Source organism: Glycine max, chromosome 5 (genome assembly GCF_000004515.6).
Source record: "Glycine max cultivar Williams 82 chromosome 5, Glycine_max_v4.0, whole genome shotgun sequence".
Taxonomy (NCBI): Eukaryota; Viridiplantae; Streptophyta; class Magnoliopsida; order Fabales; family Fabaceae; genus Glycine; species Glycine max.
Window position 1 is genome coordinate 37274035 of NC_038241.2, and position 21098 is coordinate 37295132.

The window sequence follows — 21098 nt, forward strand, 5'->3', positions numbered from 1 at the left end:
TAAAAAAAGTTACATAACAAATTTTATTTAAAGAAGAAAACTCAAATATATACTAATATAACATATAGGGATATATATGTAATAATAATAGTAGTAGTAATACATCTCCCCATTTACGTCCTTAATCAACATTTTAAATAACTTTTACATATTTCTTAAATTTTCCTATAAATATTTAGATATCCTTATTTTTAATTATTATTTTTTAGAAAACATATTTTAAATTAAAATAAATAAAATGCTTATTAATAAACAAATTTAAATGATTTAAATGATAACAAATAATTTCATTGTTGTATTTTTTATTTTATGTATATAATAATATAATAGAGTAACTTTAATTTTATTTGCTACAGTGAATTAAATTAACAAATACGTCTAAAAAAAATTAAAACCATAACACAATATTTATGTTAATATTAAATTCATTTCTCACTTGAGAGTAAGAATATTGTAATGAATATACATTGAAAAAATAAAATCTATATTTTTTGAGAGATAAATCAAATGTATATTAATATACAATATATGACGATAAAACAATAAATATAATATAATAATAACAAGTTTTTTTATAATTATCATTTAATGCAATTAGATCGTGGTTCGGAAAAGGAATACCTAACCCAATAGCATTTGAGTGTGAAAGTGTGATGTGCTATGTTGTCTAGGTCTAGCATGAATCATATAGCATTATTGTAATTGGATCAAAATGTTCATTATATGAGACAATGAGTCTTAGGCATATCAACCCAATAAGACTTGGGAGATACATGATCTTTCAACTTCTAATGTGATAGCGTGAATGCATAAGCACTAAGAAATTTAAAGTAATAAAATCGATCAACATTCAACCAGAAAGATATAATAGTTATTTTAATTAAATTATGATGAATTATCTTTTTTCCTTCTAGAAAGAATGTTTTTATTTATAAATATCATAAGTGTATTTTTATATTTCACTTTACTTTATAAAATAAGTAATTTTTTAAATAAGTAATTGTTTATTCCAAAATAATCTCAACAAATATTTCCTTAACGTGTTTATTAACTTTAAAAATATACTATGAATGGTTTGATACCTTGTATCAAGACAATGATTATCATAAATGACAAATATTATATTTATGGTATAAAATAAACTATTATTATTATTATTATTATTATTATTATTATTATTATTATTATAGAAATAATTTAATTTAGTATTTTTTTTCTGAACATTTTTACCCTCAACTATTATAACCACTACATCATTTTATTTTAGTTTCTACTACGTATTTTAAAATAAGTTACACTCAAGTACATATATAAATAACTTTCAAATCTAGGCCCATAGTACCTTTTTTGCACTACTATTACTAATAATAATAAGTATCTTCTTAATGAAAATAATAATAATTTTTAAAAATTAATACTTAAATTGCTTTTTTTTTTTCAAGATCCAAATTAAATTCATTCAAATACATCTTATTGTTTTCCTAATTTGGATCACATTGATACACAATATTTTTTTGAAGCATGTTTATCAAAATGAATATATTATGACCCAATTAAATGATTATATTTATATATAGTTAAAAGTCAAAATTTAATAAAAAAAAAGTCAAATGATTTATAATTATTATTATAAATAAAAATCAATCAAAATTGACTAAATGTATATTTGAATAATTATTAACCAAATTTATCGTATAAAATAAATTCATTTTTGACTATTTTTATTCTAAAAAAATTGCTATAAAAACTTTTCAATAGAATATAATTTTATTATTATTGTTTTTAGTGAAACTGAATTAAAAACAAGACAATTTTTATTTATAAGTAAATATTTATTTTCATCTTTGAAGATGTGTGGCGATAATAAATTAATTTTTAAAAGGTAAATTTTTTGAATGAATAAAAATACAACAAATTAATATTAATAGTTATAATCAAATTTATAAGATTATTTTATTATTAAATTATAATATTTAAAATATAATTTAATATTAAATTATAAAATTTAAAAATTAATTTATCATTAAATTATTCACAAATCAAGTTGACTAGAATAAGCTTTTACATTTGACATTGAGGCAAAAAAAAATAAAAAAATTCCATACCAAACAAGCCCGTAGCGTTTCAATTTTGGCTGGGTGCAGTGCAATTATAGTTTGGATTTTGAGAGCCAAAAAAGAGCAAGTAGAAGAGAAAAGCGGCAAGAGGCGCCACGTGGACGCCACTTGTATCGTCTCTGTACACCGTAAGTAAATTCCTTCGTTCGTAGTACAAGTATATCATATCACTTCCCTTTGGTTTTGTTTTGTGTTTTCTCTCTCAACACACATTTTCTAGTGTCCTTCCTCACTCTAAATCCGCCATTGCCATTGGGATGGCGAAGAAGCGAAGGTCCGTGGCCACGCGCCTTGACGAAGTGGATCGAACCATGTACTCGACTTTCTGCAGCACCGCCAACTCCCTCTCTCATCTCTACACCCACGCCATGAACCAACAAAAACTCTCATTCCAGGCCGGTGAACGACACGCTCTTGTAAGCTCTTCCGTCGTTTCGTTTTTCCTTCTTTTTTTTAAAAAATTATTAATTAAACTGCAAATATGCACACGCACCCACCTTGAACGAAAGCACGCTCCTTTTTTATTCAATTGATGTTTACCGTTTTAGGGTTATTGTGAATAATTGATTTGAGATTTTGTTTTCCGTCAGTCTGTGGTTTTACTAATTCATAGTAATTTGTTTCTCAAGTGAATTGACCGCTGTTTAAATTTCCCAATTTGATGTGTTTGAACTTTGCTCGCTGTTGAGGATTTGGTTATGTGAATAACGCTGCTTCCATTTCTTCACAGGAAAAATTGTATCAATGGATTCTCAGGCAACAGCGAGATGGATCTAGGCTGACCACCATTGATATTGTTACCCATTTGCAGGTTTTATTTTGTTGTCTTTGCAATTGTTTTTTTTTTTTTTGTATGTTGTGCCTTTTGTGTTACTTTTTCAATGGAGATACTCTTTTTCTTGTTTTTTTTTTACTCCATCCAACAAGGTTTAAGTATATTTCGTCAACTCTATCTATGTATATAGCTTATGGATCCCTTTGTCAATTGCTTTGAATGTTAAGTTGTTGTTTGATGGACATAATCCTTAGACCTTTGGTTTTTGAAGTAGGACAAAACCTAGACCTAATTTCTTAGGTGTTTGTGACAATCTTCTCTAACCAAAATTAGAGTTTTACCTCAGTAATCTATACTAATCTTTAATGCAAACCTTTATTCACCTAGGGAATTGTATCCAAGTCTCGTTGATGTACCAGTCTACCAGAAAACCTTTTAATTTGTCTCTTTGATTTTTCTGGACACTGAATACAATGGCTGTATGCCCTATCACCATCCCAATATTTTTATTTGTGTAAGAGGTCTTGTGCCACCTGCCAAACGGATTTTGATTGTTGAATTACAGCCAGAGCATGAAAAAGAATTTCTTTTTCTCTTTTCAGTTCACTTGGACTGGAATTTCCTTTATATAATTGTGCTATTTCCGGCTATCCTTCAAAATGAATGTATCTGGTTTCGGATATATCTTAGTATATAACCTTGAGCTATGCGTGTGCATGTAGAATGAGCTTGAATATGCAGGAGAGGAGGCACCAGTGTCCCCAAGGCAACCAATGCATCAACAGAACTCCCATACTGCAATGCACAACACTAATTTTGGTGCATCAATACCCTCTAATGCATTTGGAGCAACTGTGGCAGGACAGGGGATACGTGCTGGACAACCTGATCAACAACCAAAGAACTCAGTGTTCTCAAATGCACTCTCTAGCCCCATTCGTCGCAGCCTTCAGCCATATCATTTGGCACAGGGGAGCTTTCCTTCAGGTAATATCATGTCTTCAGGAAATGGAACCCGGAACAGTGACATGACTTATGCTAATGGCCAGAACAGGGACACAAATTCTTCCAACTCCAGTGATTGCATGGATATGCATTCAGATAGTCCTGGTCATGATTTTTCATACTGATGCTGTCATAGTTAGAATAGGGAACAAAAAAGAGGTCATTTATGAAATCTGTGGTGAAAAATGTCAAATTTATTGTGGATAAACTTCAATTTATTGGTGTTGCATTGTCGTCCAGTTTGAAAGCTTGAACATCAGCTTACATGTTTAAATAGATAGTTCTTGAAAAATGTTGGCCATTTCCCAAGCAATATATAGTCATACTAGTGTGTGATGTTTGCATAAGATTTTGCGAAGTAAGCTACTAGAGAATTTATTCTTATTACTAAATCAATATCTATGTGTATATGATTGTGAATTGGGATGCTTTAAATTATGCCTGAAAGGGTTTGAGATTAGTAGCTGAAGTTTTGCATTTCGCAAATTTAGGTGTTTGATTTACAGGAGGATGCACGTCTGTTTTATTTATTTAGAATGTGGGATTTAAATTCATTTGAGTATAAATATGGACATCTTTCTGTTATTTACTTAATTTAAAATTCTTGATTATCACAAATAATTAGATAGACAATAATTATAATCTTCAAACTCAATAAAAAATTATGTTAATTTGGTGGCTTAATCCATTGTTTGGACTTGGGTGATATAACATATGGTTATTTTGTCCTATTAATTATTCTCCCTTAAGTGAAGAGGGTTGGGTTAAAAAATAGTGTAAGATATTATTTATCTCCCTCTATCCTGTATAAAATATTTATACACAACATATTTATGAAATTTTGACATAAAATATAAATGTTACTAATTAAATTTTTAAAGATTTAATCGAATAATTCAAATATTTATTAAAAAGTTTATAAGAATAAAATTAAAGATAACAAAATTTACTAATACTATATTGTAATAAAATTATATTAATTATATAAAATATGTTATAGCATTTTTTTTTAAATACCCATTATTTAGGACCAAAATGACATGATTTTGTCATTTGTTCTATGTGATCTGATTATTATGGTTGCCTCAAATAAATTTCACCCATAATGGATTCAATGGTGATTGATTTTTATACTTTGAAAATGATCAATTTAGTTCACAAAAGTGTAAATGTTGTAACAAATTAGTCCAATGGTTCTGTTAGCATTGAGTGCATATGTGACATGTTGTTCCCCCTCTTCTCACTCCCATTTGTTTCCCCTCTGCTTCTTCTATTTGCCATTAGAGACTATGAACAAAATTTAAAGGCATCACCATGATGATAAATGTTGACATGGAGAACAAAATTACATGTTTCTTGTTTTTACCCTTCCTTCTCTTTCTTCCACCACCTTGTAGCTGCCAAAATGTAGCCATGACCAAAACCAAGATCTTCGTGTTTTGCTCTCCTACACTAACCATCGCATATCTGTTGAGGCTTGTGTCATTGCCAATGTCAATCTTGGGAGCAACATCAATGACAGTCTGCCCTTGCTGTGCTCAAGCCCAAGTGCAAGCCCCATCTGCTCGTTGTCCCCATCCCTGTCACAGTATTTGTGGTGTTGATCCTAGCAATATAGACATTGGCAAATCCATGTGTTAAGGTGTCGCACAAGATTTTTTTTGTTTGTATGTATGTAATAAAAAAAATTTGCCTTCATAAAAAAGGTATTTCTTCCTCGAGATAATTTTTAAAAAACTGAATAAATATAAGGAATAAAAAAGATAATAAATTGATACTAATTTTATTATTTTATTCCTTTGATTTTTTATAATATTAACAATGAAAAAATCATAGAACATTTTCAAAGTGTGAAAATGTGTAGAGGACAATTATCATTTGTAAAAAGTTAAATATTTTGATTTTTTTGTCACGACATTATATATCTTGCAAAAATTTATGATATTTTTCTTTTGTAAAAATATTTCTGACTCTGGTCTTTATTATAAGGTTCAAATTAAAGTGTGACTTAGCCATTTTTATAAAGTTCAATTTAAAATATCATGTGTATTAATGATGTTTTTCATAAAATCTCCTTAATTAAAACAATGTTAGAATGATGTAACAGTGAGAAAATATAACTCAATGTTTGTTTATGAGGCTAGTTTTGAAAAAAAAAATCAATTTAGGATAAATTAATGTTTTAAACTAAATTAGCTATTTTTTTTATTCCAACAAAACAATTAATTGGACCTTATAATAAGGATTGGATGGAGTTTAAACAATTTTTTGCCCACACTAAGAAAAAGTTATGGATCCACCACTAAGTATATATATGGGCTAGTGCTGTTGATTTTGCGTTGAATGCACTTTTGTTTGTTTTTAATCTCTGTTAGTGGTTTTGCAATTCATGGAGATGATAATTAGGATGCATGAGAATCTGTTTTGTCCATCCAATGTTTTGTTTTGTTTTTCTTTGTTCAATTTTATGAATTTTTATGGTTTTGATTGTCCATTAAGTATGAAATTGTAATTGTAATTTTGGGGGATTTTAGATTTTGAGGATTTTAAGAGAGAAAAAAAGAGATGGAGTGGGAGGTTGATGACGAAGGAATGGTTAATGAAGAAAGAAAGAGAAAAAGAAGATTTAAGGGTATAATAGAGGGGATCATTGTAGATGATAAACTAGGAGAAGAGGGAGGATTATTAAGGACAAATTAGGAAAAAAGAGATAAAAAAAAAGAAATGAGACAAAAAAAAAACCTAACATTTTAATCCAAAATACTATGTGCTTATGTGGAATTGTCAAGTCACTAATGACATATATACAAAAATGACAAATACTTAATGGTTAGATTAATTTGTCACAATATTTATATTTTTATGAACTAAATTGATCATTTTAAAAATATAAAGACTAAATTATTGTTGAATGTAAAGTATATAAGTCAAAATGACTATTTATCTTAAAATAATGTTATACACTCTTAGAATAATATGATATTTTAACAATAACTTTTTTTTTTCTCATTTATTTCTAACCAAACAATTTCTTAACTTATTTCCACTCAATTTTTCTTCTATTTCTATAAGAGGAATGCTAGTCACATTTTCTCTAACATTCTCTTTGTTAAGTACTAATTATTTTTCCCTTGAAAATCATTGGATTTGAATGGAAGTTTTTGGAAGAAAGAAAAAGAAGTGATATTTTTTATAATAGTTTCAATTTAAAAATTATGAAATAAAAATAGAAAAATAACAAATTAAAAATTCTATTCACTTAGACATTTTGGTTATTAATATTAACTGAATAAATTAAAAAATAAAGAATTTACCCTCGTTAACAAATAAGTGTTTAAGAAGCTATCTAAATCTTGGGACCCCAAAGGCTTAATTTGTCTGAGGCTCATACTTTAAAAAAGCCACGAAGACTGAAGAGGAAACGTAAACGGAACGTGTTTGTGGAGTGTGGACCCCCCCAACTGAAAAAAGTGTTACCGCCTTGGCCTTGAAAAAATTTGGTGGTCCCTTTCTTCTTTGGTTCCCTCCGTTTACAAACTTTCAACATTCATTCATTCCCGCGCACACTGTTTCTGTTCCCTCTCTCTCTCTCTGCGATTCCGTTCAGTTATTCTTCCCACCGTCGGAGCTTCTCGAAGGTTCTTGACTCAACCCTTCCTAACCTATCGAATTTAACTTCGCTATACTCAATTCACCATTTCCCGCTGTAAAACATGCTTTCATTGTTAATGGAATTCATCTCTGTATCCCTCCCCTTCGCCTTAATTTTTTTCCGCTCGATTACTTTTTGTGACACTCTTTTTCTGTAACACAATTCTTTAATTTGATCTCAGTGTTGGAATGTTTGTTTTCTTTGTAATCTGAATCGTGTAATAATCGAATTAGGGTTTTTGGTGCGCGTAGATAAATATGATTCTAGTGTTAGGATTGCTTATGGTATGCCATTGTTGTGATCCTGATCGCAATTAGGGCTGTGTGATGACTCTCGGGTCTTCCTTGAAATTTAGTTTAACCTTCTCTCATGTTCGATGATTGTGTGAATAAGGACGGAAAGTGAAAGGATGTCTTTGATAATTCTAGTGAAATACAAAAAAGAAAAATGGTGGGTTATGGTAAATTTCGTTTGGAATTGGGATTTTTGAATTTGTTTTGCTGAATTGAAGCTGATAGTGTCTGCATAATTATTCTTATACTGGTGGGTTTGTTTTGTTTCCAACGTGAAAATTTTCTCTAAAGGCGTAGATTTGTGTTAACTTTAGTTCCAGGATTATAATCTGATAACATGTTAGGGCTCAGGACCCTTATACTAGTATCTAGGTTTATTTATATGGTTTTGTGATGTCAAAACAGTAGGTACTGAAAGCAATCCTGGTGATTTTTGTTTGATGAATTTACTGGTACATATCTTGAATTGCTCCTCAGTTAGTGAATCTCTTTCTCTGACTAGCTATTTTGGTGCCTTCTCTTAATTTTTTGGCTATTCTTTAGTGCTTTCTCAAGAAGGATAACAACAAGGATTATTTTATCATCATTTTCAGGAAGGTTGAACCATCATGAAAACAGGTAGATCACTAGACAGGAAAGCCGTGAAGGCTTCTGGAAAGTGCAATCTAAAGACAGGATCCATTGGAGTGAGAAATTCTCCCAAAAGAACAAATAAGTTGGATAGCAAAGCCAGAGGTAATACATTTTTGTCAAACTACCATTTGTATTGATTTAACAGTATTTTGGTTTCAAATTGTCCTCCCCCTTGATGCATTGAATTTGCCGTGTCTTAGAAAAAATGAATCTTTTATTTTCTTGGATGAGGCAACACTAGTTTTGAAAATTGCACAAGTGTTCAGTTGCCACTATCTTGTACATTTTGTTTAATATAGTTAAATCTTTTTCTATTTAGGATGCAGTCAAGAGTTGACTGATAAAGAGAATCAGTATTTTCCATTTAAGGAACATATGAGAAAGTGCCCAGAACTTTCCAACAAGTGTACTTTTCTTACAGAAAAGAGAAAGGCTATTGAACTTCATCCTGGACAAATGCTCACTTCTGCAAAAATCAAGTTACAACTTTTTCCAATTAATGAAGAAACTCGGATAGGACTTGAAAAGGTCACATGGTGATTTGTGTAGCATTTGGAAAATTTGGATGTACTCTATGTCTTTCCTAGTCTGCATGCAGTAGGTCTTGATGCTTAGACTATTTTCCTTTTCAGGATGGGCATAATCCTTATTTGGAACTCACACTTAGAGGTCGAAAGAAAATATCTTCAATATTAAAACACCTTGGAAAGAAGTGGGGAAGTTCAAGTATAGCCAATGGGGACCTTATACTTTTTCCATATAATGTAATGGAAAATCTATCTGACTGCAGAAGGTGGACAATTAATGACAGTGACACAACAGCCTCTGCTGTTTATGCTGCTGTTGGAACTCCTGCACTTTTCCGGTTGAAGTATTATATCTGATCATCTATCTTATTTATCCTTTTCTATGTGGAACTTAGGTAGTTTATATTTATAGTGTTGTAACTTGTTCTCTCTCTCTCTTTCAAGGTATGGCTGGTTCTACATGCATGAGCCCGGGTCTTTTGGTATACCTTCTACACCAACTCCCTATAAGCTTGTTGTACCCGGAGGAGACAATGCTAATTTAGAGGAGACTTTACGTGGTGAACGGGACGAGGTTGAGATAAGCAAAGAATACAAAGAAACCGAAGTGGGCAATGCAGCAAGTGAAACTGTGGCTCAGAAAGTAGAAAACGCTGCTGTTGATCCTACGGTAGACTGATAGCTATTTTGTTGTGCATTATAATAACTAGCAAAGAGTTGCTTAAATTGCCCATCAATGTGTAAATCAAAGAACAACAAAATGATTTTTATGATGGTTTGCTTTATTGACTGAAATACTGATATAATTCTGGGAAAAGTTTTGGAATGTGGGTATAAAAATTTGAAAGGAAAGTTAAAATGTCATTAATTAATCTTATTTGTGATACCATGAGACCATAAACACTTGGGTAGTTTTTGTGCATATATAATTCTTATTTTTGACCTTTATTGGATGTTTGAGAAATCTATTGTTGGTTGGTTGTGAATTCTAAAATGAATTTTGAATGCCAATCTTCTGACAGTTTCAATATGTTCCTTATGTTCTAATAAAAGACTAATTTCCAACACATTTCATCATAAATATTTGTTTTCTAAGATATGCATGTTTGTTCTAACTAGGATAATGAGCCAAGAACAAGAATAAGTAGCAGCCTTCAACAGTCATCATCTCCATGGGTTGATAGTCTAAGCAATATAAGCATAGGGGGCCTCCTGTCCGAAGCATCATTATTTGGTGGGCTTGATCCAAAATCATTTGCTGGCATACAGCCGTGTGATATAACTTCTGATTCATTGGATGCTTTTATTGCCGCTGCTCAAATTAATAATTGCCCAGTTCCAAGACTACCTGCTGATGACTTGCACACATCTATTTTGGATGCTGAAGAGACATGTCATGCATTTCCTCTTCAAAAGTTATCTTCCCCAACGGATGTGCAGGCAGCTTGTAGAAAGGATTATTCTGCTGTCTGCAGTCAGGGTGTTTTTTCAAACTTGTTAAAGTTGTCAAATATAGATAAGGTTAGTTGCCCAGTCTTCAATGAGAATCCATTATTGAAATGTGAAGTAGTTTAATGTAGCTGGTGCGTCTGATGGAAAAATTACCTAGTGCTTTTTGTATGATAACTCAAAAACAATTTTTTATTTGTGCAACTTTTCTGAAAGATAGATGCTTTTAAGAAGGCAATGTATAACTTGATATTATTGTCATCATCCGCTTTATAAGTACCTAGTATTAACAGGTATTCTATGAACATAATATTTGTATTTTCAAATGAACCTAAGGCTCCACAAAAATGTCTTGTTAATAAAGTAACTTCTAGTGTTGCACTAGGACGGATATTGGGATTCAAATTGATGTGGGAATGAATGAGATTATGTTTCTATTAGTAGACTATGGAGTTGTATGGAAGCTTCGTTATCCATCATTACTTGCCCTTCATTGTCTCTTGTGGTGTTTTAAAGGTCAATGATCAAGATGGAGCTTCACAAAATCCTCCATCGGGGAAGACTCAGACAGACTTGCTTTCTTCACGCCCATATGATGATGATAGAAGTCTTGGGTTAACAGGCATCAATTGGGTATTTAATTTTCTCATTGAAGCATTTTAGTGTTTACTATATGTTTAATATCTTGATTTCTGATTTAAGTAATGTACTATCTGAATACAGAATGATTCTATGGGACCTTTTGATCTTGGCATGCCCGCACAGAAGCTTATTGGTGGAGACGGTCTTACTGGCAAATTTGTTAAATAGCAGCACAGATGCATAATTTGTTGACCAAATGACTCCATTTCGAAGATACGTTCTCAGGAAAAAGAAGAAAAAGGAAATTGTACATAATAGAAATACTTGCTGAAGATACGAGCCAGTCAGAATACTGATTACGGAGCTGTGTCAGGCTTAAACTTTAAACCATAGCCACTGAGAGGACTAATATTTAGCTCTTTTGCATTGTCTTCGCTTTGGTCCCGATTTGGTTCGGCTTTATGTCAACTATCTCTAGAGTGATGTGCTGAAATGTAATTATAATGATCATGCTATACTTTTGAACCTTTCATCTTACTCTGGAATAGACTAATCTTATTTGGTGCGAATTGGAAGACATATAAGTGGAAAGAAAATGATTGCTATTCAATTGGTTTCTTGCATTTGTAAGTTTAAGCATTACAATTTGATGCCTGGTATTTTCGATTAGCTTGTATCAGGTTTTAGGTAACATGCAAAAGATATCAGGTATGATTTATTTAAATGTGCTTGCTACAAAACAATACAATTCATAATAATACTTCCGTTAAATTATGAAAACGTAAAAAATATATATTACAAATTAAGCAAAGTCTAAAATTATGTTTAATGTGCATTACAAATACGGTTTGACGAAGTTCAAGATCAACTTTTTTAGTGTGTAATTGATTTAATGTTGGGGAGTTGATTGAGTTGAAAATTGATTATGGATTCAAAATTAATTTTAAGTTGAAATAATTTTGAATAATTTTGTGTTTGATTCAAAATTTTGTAGTAAATATTATTTCTAATTTGATTTTATGATAAAATATTTAAATATAAATTACATCACTTTAAAATTAATTTAATCAATGCTAAATCAAATTGGCACTTAGTTTGATCAATGTGACCAATCTTCAAAATTGTTAGAAATAACTAATAAGTTTTTTTTTCATAAACTTTATATAATTAAAGTATAAAAATAAATATATGCAAGCATTTAAAATGTGAATATATATATATATATATATATATATATATATATATATATATTATCAAATAACTCATTCATAAATAAGAACCAAATTAACAACCAAATAATTAATTTAACATACTTTATATACTAGTGGAAAGACAAATATGTACGAGTCTATATGTATTTTTATTTTTTGAAATTTAATTTGTCGTATATAGTTAATATAGTTTTTATTTATTAATATAACTGACAGGAGGTTGAGAATTAGAATAAAATAGTGAAGTAATTTTGAAAAGATAACATTTTAAATAGACAAAATATCTAAAAAGAATATATCAGTAGCCTCAGCTGTACCCAAAAAGAAAAATATCAGAAGCGTCAATAGAAAAGTGGGAGTTACATATAGCAAATCGAAGAATAAAATTGGGAAAAAAAATGCATAAATCAAAACATACATCACTTTCATTATATATATAAAGATATATATTATCACACCATTTATCATATTAATTATTTTTTCTTCTTATCTATGGTTTCTTTCTCTCTTTATAAAATAAATAGTGGTGAAACACATGGCACATCATAAAAAGACAAACAAATGAATTTAATTAATGGTTGGGGTTGTGAGCAGGAGCCGGTCCGTCACGAATAATACATATATAGTAATTGGTGTCTGATGAAATCCAAACATTGGTATTCTAATATGATACGATACTCAAACACTCAATCATCGTTGACGGAGAAAGCCAGGGTTTACCACTCATAATTCCAAATATTTCAATTCTCTATCTTGTGCCGGCTAACAGGCTGTTCCAGCCAAATTGTTATTATTATTGTCTGGATGTACCAAAAAAATGCTAATTAAAAATATTAAATATATTTTATTTATTACTTTAATTATATATTTTGACAATGAGCATTATATGATTTTTATGAGTAAATAATATATGTACATATGTGATTATTCAATCATAATTTATCATATATAATAAATTTATTAACATTAAAAACAATTAACATAAAAGTCATATCTATAATAATTTTTAATTGATTGATAATGTATTTTTTTTTACACTTACAATGCATAAAAATTAATTAAACTATTTTTTTGTTTGTAATGTAAAATCTGTTTAGTTTCTGATTACAAATATTTATTTATTTTAATAATACTTTAATGATTCCTTATAATGACAATGAAGAGAAAATACTACATGGAATCACATGATATTACTCTTTTTTTTGGATTGTTTAAAATATGATATAAGGTCATAGAATGAAACTTGATGGGATTTATTTCGTTTTATACTTTTCTTTCCTTTAGATTTAAGTGAAATGAGATAAAATTTCTTCTTTAATGATTTGATTATAGAATTAATTTTCTATCTTTAACCTAAAATACATTGCTTATTCTTTATATTTGAAAGAAGGTTCATTTTAGAAAATAAAGTTATAGTAGTAATTCATATGATTAAGTCTATTTTAGAAATAATAAAACAAAATTTTTATCCATTTCATTAGTGTTATCAAAAGTTGTTGTCAAATGAGTTCACATTTGAATCCTTTAATTGTAGTCTAAGAGTTAATTTTCAATTTGAAGTCACAACTGAAAATACCATTTTATCTAAAATACATTTATTGGATGGGAGAGAAATAATTAAGTGTCAAATAAAAAGCCATAGATACATTTGGTTAGACAATTTGTTCTTATTATTAGTGTTGGTTAAATTTACAGTTAGATACATATAGTATAGTATATGCCGTGGTTGTGACCGAAACAGAGATATTGGCAGTTTCGAGTCGCCATATGGGGTGCGTTAACACCAAATACACTCCTCCTCGGAGGAACGCTGAGAGGTTGAAACGAAACAAGGAGCAGCATGCACCCAAACCAATCATTACTACACACTCATCTAACAAGCACGTTGACGTGTTGGAAGACAAAGAAATTAGAGATAATACTAGTAGCAAGGTAGAGGCTGTTGCTACAAACGATGACAAGAGTCATGAGCTTGCTAATGCTTCAGAGGAGAAGAACAACACTGCACGCTATGAGTTTGTGGAAGGCTGGCCAAAATGGCTCGTTGATAATATCCCTCCAAACGTTTTGGCTAGTTTGGTTCCCAAGAGTGTTGATTCCTATGACAAACTCGGAAAGGTACTAATATAACACCTACTTCCTCCATTTTATATAATTTTTTTTATTATAAATCCATTGTTACATTAAATATTTTTTTGTTAAGATTATCCTTAATCAATATTTAGTGAGAGTAGTATATAAGAAGAGTAAGTGAGTAATTAATTAGAGAGATAAATGATATATTAAGAAATTGTCTAATATTTTCTATAAAATTCAACAAATTGGTTACATTTCTTAACGCATGTGTCCAAACATGTAATTAAAAAAGAGAGTAATACTTTGTGATATCTATAAATTCTTGAGTATATACTCCTTAGTTAGTTATAGTGTATGTTTCATTTATTAAACATGTGTAAAGTTGCATGTAAATAACATTAATTCTTTAACGTTAACAAATTCATGTATAAAGTTGTATGTAAGTAAAATTATATAATAGTGTACATTTTCTAGCTAAATTTATCGGAAAATTTCTCTGATAATAAGCCACAAGATTATTTTCTTAGCTTATATATAATTTTAGCTCCTGTTCAGTGGAGTGGAATGAAATAAAATAAAAATTAAATTAAAGTAGTGTGACAGAAGGCGTGATACCTACACCAATTTTTGAACTTTCTCCTTTAATTCCTTGTTACTTCCAAACGGACAGTTAGGTTGTTCTTTCTCTTCGCATGCATGTAAGTTTAGAGAAATTATTATATGATTCCGGACTATAACGTGTCTATTCACTCTATTGTCTCCATAAAACTCGATTACATTCATGTAAAGATTGGTTAGGAGTTATTACCATAATGATATCAAATCATTTACTGTAATGATTTGACGTACATATAGAGAAAGGGATTGGAGAAGCAATTAACTTATTTATCTGGGGTGGTAGGTGGGGCGTGGAACATATAGCAATGTATACAAAGCCCGAGATAAAGATACTGGGAAGATTGTTGCTTTGAAGAAGGTAAGATTTGACACATCTGATCCTGAAAGCATAAAGTTTATGGCAAGAGAGATAATGATACTGCAGGCTCTGGATCATCCCAATGTCATGAAACTGGAAGGACTAGCAACATCAAGGATGCAGTATAGTCTTTATATTGTTTTTGATTACATGCATTCTGACCTTACAAGAATTATCTCCCGGCCTGGGGAGAAACTCACTGAACCACAGGTTTGGTTTATACACTGATATTAATTTCAATGCACTCTTAGTATAAAAAGATTTCACACGGTTAATAAATTAAGAATCATTCTGAATATCTTTTAAAGTAATTATTACAAAAGTTAAGAATCTTATCATTCATTAGTATATGAAAGTATAAATAACTTTTATACTGGAATTCGAGCTAATTATATTTTTATTCCAAAAAGATTCATTTTGAGATTTGTAAATTGTGATTGTTTGCTGCTAGGAAAGGCTACATATAAATGATTTGTTTCTTTTATTTTAGTTGCTCTTGATTTTGTTTATTAATAAATATAGGATTTGTAATAGCTCAAATTTAAAAATCTTTAGTCACTTCCTATGTTGTTCTTGTTGATATTTGGATCAGCACTTGGCTAGTGATGAAATGATAACAGTGGTTTAGTTGTAATTTATGCAGATCAAGTGTTATATGAAGCAGCTGCTTTTGGGGCTGCAGCATTGTCATAAGAGGGGAGTTATGCATAGAGATATTAAACCTTCTAACTTGTTAGTAGATAAAAAAGGGGTGCTAAAAATTGCAGATTTTGGGCTGGCAAATTCTTTCGCTATCAAACCTGAAGGACCTTTTACAAATCGAGTGGTGACACTTTGGTATAGAGCTCCTGAACTTCTTTTAGGATCAACAGATTATGGATATGAAATTGATCTCTGGAGTGCAGGATGCTTGTTGGCCGAGATGTTCCTTGGAAGACCAATTATGCCCGGGAGGACCGAGGTAAAACTATTTGGACTGCATGAAAATAGTGAAAGAGTTTAGCTGTACACAACGATGATTGATCTGATCATTATGGAAACTTATATCAAGTCATCTCACATGCATGTTAAAGTAACTAACTGATTTTTGCCCCTTTTCATGGAGAAATTATTACATGGTCTAGGACTACTACATGTGATGTGTCTATGATCATAAATAACTTTTACATGACACGTAATTGAGTTCTTCGAGAAAAAATTAATAAAACTCAATTATGTGTTATGAGAAGATTGTCCAGGACATGATAGTTTTAGACCATATAATAATTTCTCTTGTCCCCCTACTATATTTGGGTATTGACCCGAATTCTTTGAACTCATGCATTCGCACAATCATAAATCGGCATCGATGAAGATTGGATGGTTTAAATCTCAAATGCATATTTTAAGTCTGATTCATATCTTATGAATGTGTGAATGCATTTGGTACATTCTATATTAATTAAAGCTGCTAATAGAAGCTTTTTAGGGTCTGATCCGCTGCTAAGAATTTTGTGTATATAGGTTGAACAGCTTCACATGATTTTCAAACTTTGTGGTTCACCTTCAGCGGATTACTGGATAAAAATGAAGCTAATGACAAGCTTCCGTCCACCACCACATTATAAAGCTAATTATGAAGAAAATTTCAAGGATTTTCCTTCCTCTGCCTGTGCTCTCTTGGCCACTCTTCTTGATCTAGACTCTTACTCTCGTGGCACCGCTGCCTCTGCTCTTGAAAGTGAAGTGAGTTACTTCTCTAGCTTGTTGCTAATTAATCATGCTTCTAGTTACTTTTATGTGCACTTAGATGTGTTTTTATTTGATAATGAATGACTTAGAGACTGTAATAGTGTCTGAAATTAAACTCTTGCAATAAACATAAATATTTTTAATATCTATAACAAATATTTGGTTGATATTTTTTATTTGATGAAGAGGACGTTTAAGGAAGATTAGAAGTGCTCCTTTGATAAAATAAGATAACTACTGTCTTTCCATTGTTCCTTACCTTAGTCTTCGCTTTTCAACACGAAGAACATCATCATTAATTGACACTAAGATCAAGTCCTGAATTAGCCACTTGATATTTGAAAGTTAGCAAGGTTTTCTTACTAAATTTGCAAGTTATAAACTTTCAAAAGTTTGAAGAACAAAATAGAATTTTTATGTGCCGTAAAAACATTATTTGAAAATTGAAATTGCTATATGCTAAGGGTTGACTGCTTACAGTTTTTCACGTCAAGTCCATTAGCATGTGACCTTTCAGCGCTACCAGTGATCTACAAAGACGACGGCGAACGCTCACAAACAAAGAGACGCAAAAGGTATGCTATCAGTTTAGAACTAAGAAGCTTTGTCTTTCACACAAGTGTGAACCAAATTATGTGCTATTGATATATTAACTGTTGGTTTTGTGGAGGAAATTATAAAAAACAGAGGAGAGAAGAGAGACAATACGTATGCAGAGGAAATAAAATTATTCTATTCTAATTCAAATTGTTCTCAGCAACGATACAATAAATAGCAAAAGATAAACTAATTAGATAACAAGATATTAACAAAACAGAATATTAAAACTAACTTGCTCCTTAAAGATAGGAACCACTTATTAACTAGGCTAATCTATTAAAACTGACTTACTCCTAAAATATAGGGAATCAACTTATTTACTAAATCCTATTTTAAAAATTGAAAAATAAAATATTATACAGTTACAAAAGTATATCTTCAACACTCCTCCTTGCTTTTGGAACTGCAAACTCCAATTCTTTAAGTTCAAGTTTGTTGATAGGTAGTGACTTTGTAAACATGTCAGCCAGTTGATCTTTAGACTTACAATAAATTAAGTTCACTTCACCACTTTGTTGCATCTTTATCAAATAATAGAACTTGATGTTGAAATGTTTAGTCTTCCCATGACACACGGGATTGTTTGCAATAGCAATGACTACTTGATTATCAACAAAAATTTCAATTTTGTTCTTTTTGAGCAAATAGAATATTTGACCTTGTTGAAGTGAGATACATTAGACATCCAATCAAGCTCCCATAATATCCTTCATCAATGTTATCAACACCTTCTTTCTTGCTGAACTTCTCCTTTTGATTCATTGGAGTGCTAACAGATTTGCATTCCTCCATTTGAAACTTCTTCAAATTTTCTTTTGCATATTTCCTTTTTTCCATGTTTAGCATTCTTTCAAGACGGCAATGATCAAGTCTCTTGTGCTTGAATTCCGTGGGTGTGACTTGAGTGAAATAGGTTGTATGCTCCTCCTCTGCTGGATCAAATGAGAAGCTTTTACCTTTCATTTTAACCCTTAGAACTTCCCGGCCAAAATTGTCATAGATAAAGCAATGTTGATGTTCAAAGGACACTTTAAATCCCTTTTTAATCAACTGACCTACACTTAGCAAGTTTTGGTCAATGTTAGGTACATAAAGAACATCTAATATTAATTTGATACCTGAACACGTTGAAATTGCAACAGTTCCTTTTCCTTTTACAGGAATATAGCCACCATTCCCAATTCTGACCTTTGAGACATTAGTTGGCTTCAAATCCTTGAATAAAGTCTTATCATATGTCATGTGGTTCGTACAACCACTATCAATCAACCAACTTTCACTTGATTCACTACTCAAGAAGCATGTGGCCACAAACAGTTGGTCCTCTTCTTCTTGATTAGCAATCTGAGCTCCCTCATCATGGTGATTTTTGTTGGCGCAGATCACCGCTTCATGCCCTATCTGGTTGCACTTGTTACATTTTGCATCTGGTCTCCTCCAACATTTGAAAGGTGCATGACCTTTTTGCCACAATGTTGACAAGGTGGATAATTTTTCTTTTTATCCTTACATTTGTTTTGGTTGTTTGCACTATTTTCGCTGCTTGCTGGTTGGTTCTTCTTGAAAAAATCCTTTTTGTTTTCATCAACTTCATGATGTTTGGCGGGCAAAGCACCTTCGACAACACTATCTTGCCTCATCAACCTTCGCTGCTCTTGAGCTTGCAGGGCGTGTAGCACTTCTGCCAATGTGATTTTCGACAGATCCTTTGTGTTCTCCAATGAAGCTATAGATGCTTCATACCTCTCCGGCACCGTTACCAAAATTTTCTCTACAATTCTCGAATCAGCAAAATCACTTCCCAACAACTTTATCTTGTTGGCAATACCCAACAATTTGTTTGAGTATTCTTTGATTGTCTCTGACTCTTGCATCCTTTGAAGCTCAAATTCTCTCCTTAAATTCAGCACTTGCATGCTTCGTATTCTATCATCTCCAGCGTATTCCTCTTTCAGATAATCCCAAATTGCTTTGGGTGATTTAAGAGTCATGATTCTGATGAATATCATTTGTGAAACACCAGTGAACAAACATGACCTCGCCTTTGCCTTCTTCATCTTTCTTTCCTTATGATTTTTAATTTGGGCCATGGTGGGATTTTCAGGCAGCGGATATATTTCATAATCCTCTTCCACAGCATCCCATAAATCCAAAGACTCCATGTAGGATTGCATTTTCACTTCCCAAAGATCATAATTCTCTCCATCAAAGATTGGAAGAGTTATGTGGGAAAAACTTGCTTCACCTTCCATGGTAGAGGTCCCGTAAGAATAAGGCTCTTGATACCAATTGTTGGTTTTGTGGAGGAAATTATAAAAAACAGAGGAGAGAAGAGAGACAATACGTATGCAGAGGAAATAAAATTATTCTATTCTAATTCAAATTGTTCTCAGCAACGATACAATAAATAGCAAAAGATAAACTAATTAGATAACAAGATATTAACAAAACAGAATATTAAAACTAACTTGCTCCTTAAAGATAGGAACCACTTATTAACTAGGCTAATCTATTAAAACTGACTTACTCCTAAAATATAGGGAATCAACTTATTTACTAAATCCTATTTTAAAAATTGAAAAATAAAATATTATGCAGTTACAAAAGTATATCTTCAACATTAACCATTAACTATAGTGCAGCATTGGATTTCATATTGTGGACTGATCTTGATCATTGTTTATTACTTTTCATGAAAAACTAAGGCGCAAGGGTCTGAAAAAAAAAGGGCATGTATATCAAACAAGTGCATGCAATGTGAGTCAGTCACGAAAGAACCAAACTGCTGAACAAAGCAGGAGAGATTCAGAATCAGCAAAAGAGGTGATTTCCAACCAAACAGTTTCATCAAATTATTTGATATATTTTTTCACATTTAAGGAACTTTTTTAATATTATGTACAATGACGGTAATGAAGTTTGAACTTAGAATCTCGTAGAAACTACTCATTCTTTTTAAAGAACTATTGTAGCTAGATATTTGCATATAGTGAAGACAAAGGTAATACTTGTATGTTTTTGGTTTTGACAACAGAAGAGTGTGGCACAAGACATGAAATGTGAAGAAACAGGGAAAAGTGGAAGCAGCACATGGTCACTCTTTATGAACGAGAGGAGCATGAATGCATCTATATCCCCCGTTTTTCTCTCCAGTGTGAGAAAATCCCCCAAAACCGAGGGCCATCCTAATGCTCTTAAGAACATAAAAAACTATACCCTCTGGCAAGCATCTATAATTGATATGATCAATCGCAATGAACTTGGTCCCTTGCGCAAGTCCTTTTCTGCAATGGATATTCGACTTGATCCAGAGAATCTATCAAGCCTCTACGAACCAAATAAGAAGTTGGGCCACGAAATGTAACTTTCTCTGCTTGTTTTCTATTGTATTTATAATCATTTGAGTCACTCTTCCCTTTCGGAAGATGTGATAAAAATATTTAAGAAATAAAATTTGAACAATTTATAGTC

The 21098-nt window shown here is 31.3% G+C and overlaps 3 protein-coding genes across 3 annotated transcripts; all 3 read left to right on the plus strand.

The window, feature by feature from the left end:
• Positions 1-2281: 2281 nt before the first annotated feature.
• Positions 2282-4189, plus strand: LOC100815955 (uncharacterized). Its single transcript, XM_003525045.5, has 3 exons — positions 2282-2533; positions 2848-2928; positions 3615-4189. The coding sequence occupies exons 1-3, from the start codon at positions 2375-2377 to the stop codon at positions 4020-4022; spliced, it is 648 nt and encodes a 215-aa protein (XP_003525093.1). The 5' UTR covers positions 2282-2374; the 3' UTR covers positions 4023-4189.
• Positions 4190-7385: 3196 nt separating this feature from the next.
• Positions 7386-11602, plus strand: LOC100812738 (TSL-kinase interacting protein 1). The gene is made up of 8 exons (XM_006580252.4): positions 7386-7535; positions 8436-8577; positions 8795-9003; positions 9108-9346; positions 9447-9672; positions 10122-10523; positions 10968-11084; positions 11175-11602. The coding sequence occupies exons 2-8, from the start codon at positions 8451-8453 to the stop codon at positions 11259-11261; spliced, it is 1407 nt and encodes a 468-aa protein (XP_006580315.1). The 5' UTR covers positions 7386-7535; positions 8436-8450; the 3' UTR covers positions 11262-11602.
• Positions 11603-14011: 2409 nt separating this feature from the next.
• Positions 14012-20991, plus strand: LOC102667260 (probable serine/threonine-protein kinase At1g54610). The gene is made up of 7 exons (XM_041015301.1): positions 14012-14362; positions 15222-15506; positions 15940-16293; positions 16800-17021; positions 17508-17602; positions 20333-20450; positions 20662-20991. Exons 1-7 carry the CDS (start codon positions 14012-14014, stop codon positions 20989-20991), a joined length of 1755 nt encoding a protein of 584 aa, XP_040871235.1.
• Positions 20992-21098: the final 107 nt, after the last annotated feature.